Source organism: Thamnophis sirtalis, unplaced genomic scaffold (assembly GCF_051295495.1).
Source record: "Thamnophis sirtalis isolate CommonGarterSnake01/CBP01778 unplaced genomic scaffold, rThaSir2_p1.2 scaffold_7, whole genome shotgun sequence".
Lineage (NCBI taxonomy): Eukaryota > Metazoa > Chordata > Lepidosauria > Squamata > Natricidae > Thamnophis > Thamnophis sirtalis.
The window spans coordinates 58,310,616-58,322,087 of record NW_028261387.1 but is presented as its reverse complement, the minus strand read 5'-3'; the positions used below and the strand labels follow the sequence as shown (position 1 = coordinate 58,322,087).

The window sequence follows — 11,472 nt, the reverse complement described above, 5'->3', positions numbered from 1 at the left end:
TGAAGGGACTAGATAGTGTTTTCATGTGGTGATCATCTGAACTGTATTTTTTACTAAGGTTAGATAAATGTGCATTCTCTTCTTACTGCTTTGGAGGGGATTTTTAAACACCATGAAACAAGAGAAAGACAAATTTAATTGAAAGTGAACCTGAAGGGAATGAAATATTCAGTATAAAGTTTAAGACTGGAAGACACATTCCATCTGGACCTTTTCAAACATAGATTGTAGATCCTCTCCCCCCCCCCCCCAAAAGTGGAATGAAGCAAATGATGGAGTTTTCGAAATTTCATTGAGTAAATGTAATGTCAATTTTAATAATCACTCCAAAAACCTCAGAAATTCCATGAGAATGAAATATATCTGACCAGCCAAATTGGTGTGTCAGAAAAATAAGTTTTTCTTAGGAATTTGTGCGTCTTAAACATCACAGCATCTACCCAAGTAGTGGGTATATTATGATGTCTTTGTAAGCCCAGCTGTACCAGGAACAGAGTAAGACACCAGCATTCTTCATCTTCTGTTTACCTCATAAGATGGCAAAGAGCCAAACACTACTGTTGCGGTTGGCGCATGGTGCCAGCTGCTCCCTAATCATGCAGCTCTCTGAGGATCTACTGAATAACCATCACCAGTGGTACAATGCACAGGACTACCTTTTAAACATACAGGAATAACAAATGACCTAATGTAATGAAGGATAGTCTTGTTCCTTTGAGATAATATGACTGCAGACGATTAGTGCTTTTCTATTGGTTAATCTGGGGTAAAAATTATGTGCTTCTGAACTAAACTAAGTCTTGTGCTTAAATAATTCTCTACCTAGTGCTGTTCCAAAGGCTGAAAAAGTCCCATCACTGTATAACACAAGAATGAAAAAAATTGAGTCAGAAGTCAAGGCATCTTTCAAATGAAAAATAAATTCCATCACTATCTAAGAGGTCAGAAAGATTATTTCTCAATCCCACCCAGAACCACATGGGGGAAGGTTAATCCAAATTAAACACATCTGTGTAATGCCAGGCAGGAGGAGGAAACGGAAAATGGGCAACTTTGCCTCGTCTCCCATTTAATCTATTATAGTTTTTTGAATCTTGTATATTCAACTTGGCTAACCAGAAGTAGATAAAAACTTAATGTCGGCACTCTGATAATAAGGGGAAAAAATAAGTCCTTCCCCATATTGTGATTCAGGCTGGGTTCTTATAAGAATGAGCATCTGTCATGTTCCATATGATGCTGGCTGGGAAATTCTGGGAGCTGAAGTCCACAAGTCTTCAAGATGTCAAGTTTGAAGGCCTTTGCTGTAAGATAGGTATTTAAAAACTCCCCTCCCCCATTCCCCCCCCTTTCATTTGGGTACAGGGACAACAGTTTATATGACTTAATTCTATACTTGCTGTTTTATGCTAATTCTGTAATTTGGTCCTTGTATGGATTTTCACAGCTTTTATGTTTTCACAAATAATAGAAGGTAGATTTTTTGAATTCTGCAACGTATGAAGCTGGACTAGAAGCCAATGTATTTGCCAGTCTCCTTCCATAACCTGAAAGGCTAGGGGCTGCCAAAATGTTCATATGAATGCCTGGGAGGAATGGGTCTCTATTGTGGTTAGTCTTCTCTATTGTATTTCTGTCAGGACACTGGCTTGTATTTTGCCTTCAGTATAATATCCCAACAGGATATAAGCAGAAAATGATTTTTTTTAAAAAACTTGCTTCTTGCTATTCACTTCCACCCAAAAAGAAGAAAGATGAAACAAGAGAATTTTACAACTAATACAGAATCATGATACATATAATTAAATTTTATAATGCATTTTAATAAATTTAGTACAAAAATTGATTAGATAAAATCTAAGTCTTGAAACTTAACAAGGTTTTGGTAAGTTTCTACTTTCCCTTGTCCTATCCTCTCCCCAAAATTCTTCATAATCTCTACTAATCTCTACAGTATCTCTTGATACTGAAATGTAATCACTGTTTGAAATATCAAAACATATTTCAATTACCATTCCTCAGACCTACCCTACAGGTGCCCATACGCAGTTGTTCTCAGCATTACAAATGTGCAGGCACTCATGAAAGAATTCATACATAATTTGGTCATTGGTGGTAACCGCACATGGATTTCTACTGCATTATTTATTTATTTAAGCAGAATTTTGGGAACCCTGATATTTACTCCTGAGAAATAGCAGGTATGAAGATCAAATAAAATTTAACTACTTGTCTGGTCTGTCAATCCTGCAGAAATTTTCAAGAAGGCTGTGTTCACCAGGATCACACAGCACTAGTTTCAATGTTCACATCTCCATTGTGGCTCCACTTGCTGCTGGATGTAACTTGTCTCTTGTAAGCTGTTACCTGCAGAGAAGGTAATAGGTGAAGAGGCAAGTAGGCAGATAGAAAGGAGAAGGAAATTTGCTGTCCTTGCACTGACCAGGCAAACTTTCTGAACATTTAAAGGGGTGCGCTTAACTCTTCTCTCCAAGATGCATAAAGCTTCAATGTAGAAAAGTCAAAGACGGCAAATGAGTTGGATTTTGGCTGGAAGTCAGTTTTCAGTCTACGTAATGCTTATAAAAGAACAACACCATCCCTTAAACAATGACATTCCAATTTCCCTTCCCTCTAAAACACTTGAGGCAAGTCACGAGAGCTGCCTGCTGATCATGGAATGCTGACAACCAGCAAAATCTAATCAAATCACGCCAACCTATGAGCCATCAATGCTATCACCAACCCACAGGGAAGTTGAAAAATCTTCATTTAGCCAGTGTTCTGGCTTCCGAGCAAAGATAACTAGGGCTAACAAAACTATTACCTCCCCTACACCACATAATATGGGCACAATTGCCAACTCTAATCTCCAATTGGTCCACACCCTCTCATTTTGCATGCCAAAAAGTTGGTATGATGTTTCCAGAGTTCATTCCTCTGAGATTAATACCACAAAAATTCTTGCTTCATGCATTCTGGACACCTCAAAGGGGGTTGGTTATAATTCTTGTACAATTGAGGAGCAACTGAGTAATTAGAACATTGACTCGTGACCCAATATTGTTGCAATCTGGCCTACGTTTAAGAAGACTGTTAAATGCTTATTTCATGGGCAGAACATTTCCTAATTCTTGCTTTTACCTTCCTTCAACTTAAGGTTGTACGGCTTAGCCTCATTTTTTCTTAATTTGTGGGCTGACTCTCCCTTCTTATCCCCCAAGACCATTGCTCTGAGAATGAAAGAATTAAACTGGCTCTCTTCCAAACATCCGAAGAATGACTAACAATTAAAGGATGCTTTCAACACTGCAGCCCTTTCCTTACCTGCTGGCTGATCATTTATGTTGAGAGAAGACAGCTCTGCTATTGGCAACCCATCGTCTACTGTACTGTGTTTATATCCCTTCCAAGCTTTATTGTCTTTGCAGTAGTCAAGAAACCTGTGGACATAGTTGAAGTATTAATGCAATTAAGGCAGATCAGCATTGGGAATGGGGAAACAGGTTACATTTGGACTTAAAACAACTCACTCTCTTGCGAACCCTAACCCTCAGGAGGCAACTGGACTATTTTTCTTTGAAGAATCTCTACAAGCATGAAAGTTCAGTTGCCTCCTGAAGGGGCACCTTTGGGACAACCATGATTTGGATGACTGAGAATCTACAGACTTTCAGCTACATAGTTTGGGATGAGCACCCTTTCAATAGTGTAGGAGTGGGAATGGATTTCCAGAAGAGAAAAGGAAAATTGTGGACTGGGAGGAACTGGGAGCATTGCTCAGGTGACCCTGGGGACACAGAGGGGCCTCCGGATGCTTCGGTGATCCTCTGGAAGGATGCAGGTGACCAGCTGCCTGCGGGGAATGTGAATCCTTCCATTCTCCAATGTCCTGTTGGAGCTGGGGAGGCTTCTTGGATGACAGGTGAGGAGTCTTCGGAGAAGGGACAGAAAAGTCCAGTTGGCTCTTAAGGGGCGCACCTTTGGGACGGCCATGGTCTGGAGGGCTAAGAGTCTCTGCAGACTTTTGGCTGCACAATTTGGGATGAACGCCCTTTCAACAGTGTGGGAGTAGGAATGGATTTCCAGAGGTGGGGAAATTGCAGACTACAAGAACCAGGAGTACTACTCAGGTGACCCTGAGGACACAGATAAACCTCCAAGTGCTTCAGTGACCCTCTAAAAGGATACAAATGACCAGCTTGTCTGCAGAGAATATAAATCCTTCCATTCCCCACTATCCTGTCAGAGCTGAAGAAGCTTCTTGGAAGAGAAGTGAAATGTCTTCAAAGAAATAACAAGAAAGTCTTGTTGCCTCCTGAAAAAGCACCTTTGGGACAACCATGACCTGGATGACTGAGAATCTCTTTAGACTTACCGAATTGGCAGGGTCACTGAGGCAGTCACAAATCAATTATATGAGATTCCAAATGGCAAATAAGCCTCTCAATACAGGCCTTATAAGACTTTTCAAGCTGAAGATTGTAGGAATAGATAATACTGGGCTACGTAGCACTTTCATGCCATAGAAGTATAAAATCTAGATGAAAGATTGATTCCTTCTTTTCATGTAGCACCAGGCACTGTAACTTAGCAATTCTTCACCTGGAAATCTCAAAAGAATATCTAGCACTGCTTATTCAGTTGTTCCTCTAATTCACTGCAGGAGAAAAAATAATTAGGATTCAGGAGGCCAACACTTACCCCTTCCAGTATGGATCCGTGCTTAGTGTAGTTGGGTTGCCTACAACAATCAACAGTGCCTTAGCTCTTGTAAGAGACACATTCAGGCGCTGAAAATGAAAAGGAGGAGTGACACAAAAAGAAAAAAAGTTAACAACTTAGATCACTGGTAAAGAATCCTCCATGCTCCCCACATTCAAGTATGAGATACAGATTTCATAATTGACACTTAAAGATGATTCCTTAACTTCCATCTCCTAACTGAATCTTCTGGATATTCTAAGAAACAGCCTTTATCTAACACAAAACTACTACAAACAGGGATTTCATTCCCAAATTGGTGATGTTCACTTTTCCTTGGTTCTGTGGTTAAGAAACTGAACTACGAATGGAGAAAACAGAGTTTTGGTCCCACTTTTGGCACAAAGCAAACAGGGTGACTTTACACCAGCTTAACGACTCTTCAGCAACCAAAAAGTGAAATTACAATAGTGCTGAACAAAGGGGCTTGTGACCTAGTCACCATGCCTGGAATGTCTTGGCCCGTTACAGAGCTGGGTAGTGCATATAAATTGCTCCACCTACCTTTGTGTTTTCATGCAGCTGCTGACCGGCACACCTAGCCAATGTGAGGTATGATTTTCCTACAGAGGCCGCCTCATGCCATTCTGCAGGCAAGGGCCATTTATGTCATTCAGCATGCATAATTTTTTTTTGGGGGGGGGGGTAAGCCTTCTGAACGATCCTGACAATGGTTCCCACTTGCAGAATGCTGCAAGGTGGCCTCTGTACGAAGGGTGCCTGTTACAGCTGCAGAAAAACAGAAAGGTGTAAGTGAAACAATTTACATACACTGCTGGGTTTGGTGACCAATCAAGGCACCCCAGGCATAGTGAAGTCAGGGGAAGTCCTGGGCCTATCTGTCTGCAGCAGTTTTCCACACACTGGTGAGATCTGTAATCAACCAACTTCTCGCAGGCTTGGTGTGATGGGGAGCAAGCCATGGCATCCAGAGTTACAGCAGGAACCCACATGTCAGTGGGTCCTGTAGCCAATCGAGGCCTTCCAAATCATGGCAGGTTTCTGTGCACAAGTGGGTCCTACAGCTTGTGCCAGGCCACCCTCACCCCTTAATGATCACAATGGGGAGAGTCAAAATTGTGGTTGTTGAGTGAAGCAGTCAAATGATATCTCACTTTATGACTGTTTCGCTTAGTTACCAAATTTTCTGTTCCCAAATATGTTTGTAATTTGAGGTCTGCCTGCACTTCTAAAATGGTTGCTATGAAAATTCCAGGGATTTACCCATATAGTTGCTGTGAATCAAGACAAAGAGAATAAAAAGTAGTCTTGAACTTAACTAAGGATCACCACCTGGTGGTACAGAAGAGTTAAGAAACTCTTACTTTGCAGAGCTTCAGGCTATATTAGCTTTTGTTCTAAAATGCTTTGGGAAGATAAATCAAACTTTGCTTGTACCATAAAGGTGTTTAAAGAAAGTTGTAAAAATGTCAACTGATGAAATCCCTGTGTAAAGCACACACAGTGCTGCTCTAAAAGAGAGATTTACAGTAGTCTCAGCAGTCTTATATATAAATGGTTTTGAGCATCAGAACCATTAGATAATGTTAATTATCCTTTCCTGGAATTCTTCCTATATTTCTAGGCCAAACCGGGGGCTACAGAAATATGATATGGAGATATGTGAAATGTATACAGAATATACTAACCCATGTTTTATTTATCCAAGTTTTCTTAAATAATCAGAAATGGCTTGATTCACATTAAGTTATAAACAATAACATTACTAGGCAAGTCTGGGCATGTACAAAACAGAAAATAAATTACATTTTGTTATAGTTTCTCTAATGCCGCCCCGCAAAAGGAAGAGTCATTTGGGAGGATATGTTTCTGGACATTTTTCGTCCCATAAAAAAAGCCGATCAGCCACGGATGTGCGAAAGATTATAGCATATGACAGATCGGTGTGATACCTTGGGATTATTGAGGAAACCAAGGTTGAACTCTTCATCTATTCCAAAGTAATTGCTGCTGCTGCGTACTGTTGAAAGGAGCACCACACGCCGCTCCTGACCCTGGAATTCCTCCACAGAGCCCACCTGAAGTGCAGAAACAGAAAAGAATTCTAGCTAGGATTTATGAGTTTGGAGTTACGGAACTCCAGAGTGATAGATGGGCTTAGCAGGGGGCTTTTTCCTTTCATTACATCTGGGTTTCCCAAATTGTGAATCATACAAGTAGCCTTTGTTGAATGACATCTCACTCCATGGTGCTGAATGTGGTTCTAGATCAGAGGTCTTCAAACTTGGCAACTTGAAGACTTGTGGACTTCCAACTCCCAGAATTCTCCATAGCATAGCTGGCTGGAGAAATCTGGGACTTGAAGTCCACAAGTCTGCAAGTTGCCAAGTTTGGGGCCCCCTGTTCTAGATGTTCTAACCATCCCAACTTTCAGTCATATGATCACAATTGGGGCACCTGGCAACTAGCTTGCAATTAGGATGTTATAGCATCCTGCAATTAGGTGACCACCATTTGTGATCTTCACTGCCAGCTTTCAACAAGCAAAGTCATATAGAAACTGGTAAGAGGTTGCAAATGGCAATCACTGGATGGTGGGATGCTGTGACTGTGTGGGATTTGCTTAATGGCAGCAACTGGCAACAGCCATTGTTAAATTAGCACGGTCACATGGCATCAAATTAAAGAACAGTGTCACTTAGCGACTGAATTCCCAGTCCTAATTACCACAGTTAAGTGAGGACTACCCTTGAGAAAGCGCAGACAGAGAAGATGTGAAGAACCTTTATTACATTGTTACAATAAATACACCTTTCCCAAAGTTCCACTGTATTTTCATTGTTCATGTGTGTTCATCCTGGTTTCTGAATGTTTAGCATGAGTATGAACCTTAAAATTACAGTAAAGGGTGGTATGATGGCTTGATCTTAATAACTGAAGGATTTTTTTTTTCAAAAGAGAAAAACCCAACTGAAGCTATGCATGCTTTGCTATTGCAGCATATTAGGTCCTACCTGGTCGTACCAATGTATGTTTGAGCTACAGGACATAACAGTAAATAATCAAGACTCCTTTGGTCCAGATCTCACCTTTAGATCCTGGATCCCCATCAGGGATTTCAGTTCTAAATTGATGGCCTTTCTTATCTTCTCTACCTGCACAGAAAGAGAAATTAATGTATCATAAGTCCTTAGTTCAATTATTGGTCCTCAGCAGAGATGAAATCTTTGTAATGCTGATTTTTTAAAATGTAATGCACATTGTATATGTGGAACACTTGCCTTTTTTCATGTGTGTGTGTGTGTGTGAGAGAGAGAGAACATAAGGCATAATGTAGGATAGTTGCAAATGGTCAAAACAAATCCCATGTCTGGAATAACTGATGCATTTTTGATGTCATTGCTGTAAACTGTGATTCATCGATACTACAGATTGCATCCTCCTGAAAATTACAGGCATGGAACCCATTGAGAAATCCTCTGGTTACATCAGAGGACATTTTGACCACGTGAAGAAACTGTGGGTTTGCCACTACTGAAAGAAAAGAGTCTAGTTTAGTCAACTGAGGAAAGTCTCACCTGCTTTCTGTATGGAGAGATGACACCAATCTCTTTGGGAGGAATTTTGGTTTGTCCTTTTTTGCCCTGATTTTCCAGAAGAAGTTTCTTGAGATAATACATCAACACACTAATCTCAGCAGTATTAAAAAATGAAGGGCTCCTCGCTTCTTGCTGGTCTTCCCCACAGACCCCATGGAAGATGATAGGAAATTTCTGCAAAAAAGAAGAAGAAAAAAAACCCCTTAAGTATTTCACAATACATGTATGTGATTATACAGATGTGATCCTGCTAAATGTATAAAGCTCCTCACCTGCTTGGGCAATTCATTCCAATTGCAGAAGGAATCAATAATTGCGGGCTCACCACATACCAGGAGCTTTTCATCATAGAATTTTTCATTGGGGAATTTGAGGATGGCTTTATGAGACCTGGAATTGAAGACTGATGTTTTAGCATCTAAGCAAACCTGAATAGCTTACAAGAAAGAGAATGAGATTTTCTTTATCGCCTACCACAGATTAGAACCTGAAGCCCCTAGTTGCCTGTTTTTGTGCTACTCCAGACTTTCTAGACCTCTTGGTCAAGTCTATCACCCCCCCCCCATCTACAAAACTGGAAAAGCAGTCCTTTCTTCATTAGCATATCTGCGGAGAAGATTGAGCAAAGAACCGGATGGAACTTTGTACATGGAATGCACGATGGCTTTCCATATGTATTATAAATAGAATAACAAAGTTGGAAGGGACCTTGAAGGTTTTTTCAAATCCAATCCCCTGTTTAGGCAGGAAACCCTACATCACTTCAGACAAATGGTTATCCAATACCTTCTTAAAATCTTCCAGTGTTGGAGCATCCACAACTTCTGAGGGAAGTTGTTCCTCTGATTAACTGTTCTGTCAGGAAATAATCTCAGAAATGTTCTGCGATTATGTTCTAAAAAGCTGCACTCTTTCCAAGGCACTTGTATGTCTGCCTAGCTGAGTTTAGACGACATACATTAATAAATCAATTGAAGTCGTACCTGTTCCATTTTCACAACGTGCTGATCTTATTTACCTTTTTATAGCTGAACTCAGTCTGGTTAATTTCTGATTTGATATCACAGTACTATATGAACTGAATCTAGGTAATTCAGTTATGTCTAAGTTAGGCATACAGGATAAATCAAGTTCTGTGATTTAGAGTGAAGAGAATTTTATAAAAACTACATGATATTGGTCACCCAGGCACTTATATTATTACAGGTAGTCCTTGATTTACAACCATTTATTTAATGATCATTCAATATTATGACACGGGAAAAAATTACTTATGACAATCCTCAAACTTAGAACCATTCAATATTATGACACGGAAAAAAATTACTTATGACAATCCTCAAACTTAGAACCATTGCAGCATCCCCACAATCACATAATCAAAATTTGTGAACTTGGCAACTGGCACAATGGTTGTGGATTCCCAGAGTCATGGGATCATCCCAGCCAGCTACCAACAAGCAAAATCAATGGGAGAAGCAAGATTCACTTAAAGACCAAATAATTCATTTAACAATTGTAGTGAATCAGTTCACTGTGGCAAAAGATATCATAAAATTGGGGGCAACTCACTTAACAAGCCCCTTGCTTAGCAACAGAAATTCTGGTCCCAATTATGGTTGTAAGTCAAGGACTACTTCTATCTATAAGATATAGATATCTGTATCTCACACTGAAAAACTGTCTATTTTATTTATATATGTATAATTTATATATACAGTGTAAATGTGCTGTCCCTTCAAAATAACGCAATACACAGCCATTAATGTCTAAACCGCTGGCAAGATATACTTAAATATTTACAAAATGTGAGGGGATGTACTCATTTCTGTGATACATATATGTGTGTGTGTCACACTTTTTCAGTGTGTCATTTGCACAATCTTATCTTTACATGCAGTTTTTCCTTTAAAAGAAACTCTCCGATCATAGAATGCAATTATTATTGTAAATTATCACTGGACAAATTTCCAAAGTAGAAATCCCACACATTCAGCCAATGACACAGAGGACTTTGTGGTAAAGCAAACCTATTTTTGGTTTTGACATGAAATTGGAACGTGGAATGTACCTGTAATTGCGCAGCAGCATAGTGACAAATTGTGGGTTATATTTGTCATTTGTCTTTTGGTATAATGGGTTGTAGTGCATCAGCCGCTCCAGCAACGAAAGTCCTATAACAGCAAAAATGCCTCATAAGCATTGAAAAATTTGGACAGTTTGTCCCTCTACAACTTCCCTTTCTTAGAGCAGTGCAATAAATCCAGTCTAGGGGGAAATCCTATAGGCTAGTTTCGTAATGGTGAACCTATGGCATGCCTGCTCAAAGTGGCACACGGAACCAAGTCAGCTGGCACATGTAGCGTCACACACTCCTCTTCTGAATTTCTGGCGCGCATGTGCGCACAATACTCAATTGTTTTTTGCACTTGCGGTACTCCTGGAAACCAGAAGAGTTGGTCTTCTGGTTTCCATTGTGTGCATGCGCGTTGCCCAGATGGCTGTCACTCGCACATATGTGCCAGTAATCGGAAGAGAGAAATGATGAGGTGATAAGCTGCCTGGAAAACCAAGGAAAATCATCAAAACCATAAAAAAGTGAAAGTTAGAATATTTTGGACATGTAATGAGACACCCGGAAAAATATGGCATACTTCGTTTAATCTTCCAGAGAAAGACTGAAGACAAACAAGATCCAGGCAGAAGAACATCATGCCTTCAACACTGGTTTAGACAAAACTCAGTAGCACTTTTTCATGCGCCTGTTGATAAAAATAGAATCGCCAACATCCGATGAGAGATATGGCACAAGAAGAAGTAGTAGTAAAGTTCCCCCAGAGCTATTTTTAAAACAGACATTGTCAGCACTATGGTGATTCAATGGCATGTGAGAGTTCAATAGGCTTTACATTTATTTACATTTTTTCTTTATTCTTAAATAGCTATTTTGCAGCATATACACTGCTACTACATTAAAATATGACTTCCTTTTACTTGCCCAAGCCATGTTGAAGTGCCAGAGGAGATCTCAAAATTGGTCCCAGTTGCTTTGGATCCCCAGCCAAAACCAGCTGACCTCCATTGACATTTTTCTTTGGGTCCATCATGGCAAGAATACCTGAAAGAGAGATGGAAATCTATTTTCTTT

The 11,472-nt window shown here is 39.9% G+C and overlaps 1 protein-coding gene across 1 annotated transcript in view; it reads right to left on the bottom strand.

The window, feature by feature from the left end:
• Nucleotides 1-1,802: 1,802 nt before the first annotated feature.
• MOV10 (Mov10 RNA helicase) overlaps nt 1,803-11,472 on the bottom strand; it is a 32,660-nt gene continuing 22,990 nt past the window's right edge. The window contains exons 14-22 of the mRNA XM_087720141.1: nt 11,323-11,442; nt 10,396-10,498; nt 8,597-8,714; nt 8,304-8,498; nt 7,815-7,880; nt 6,678-6,803; nt 4,705-4,793; nt 3,328-3,443; nt 1,803-2,367 (exon numbers count right to left, since the gene is read on the bottom strand). Coding sequence (XP_087576267.1) covers nt 2,300-2,367; nt 3,328-3,443; nt 4,705-4,793; nt 6,678-6,803; nt 7,815-7,880; nt 8,304-8,498; nt 8,597-8,714; nt 10,396-10,498; nt 11,323-11,442 — 1,001 coding nt within the window. The 3' untranslated portion in view covers nt 1,803-2,299. The remainder of the gene's footprint in view (nt 2,368-3,327; nt 3,444-4,704; nt 4,794-6,677; nt 6,804-7,814; nt 7,881-8,303; nt 8,499-8,596; nt 8,715-10,395; nt 10,499-11,322; nt 11,443-11,472) is intronic.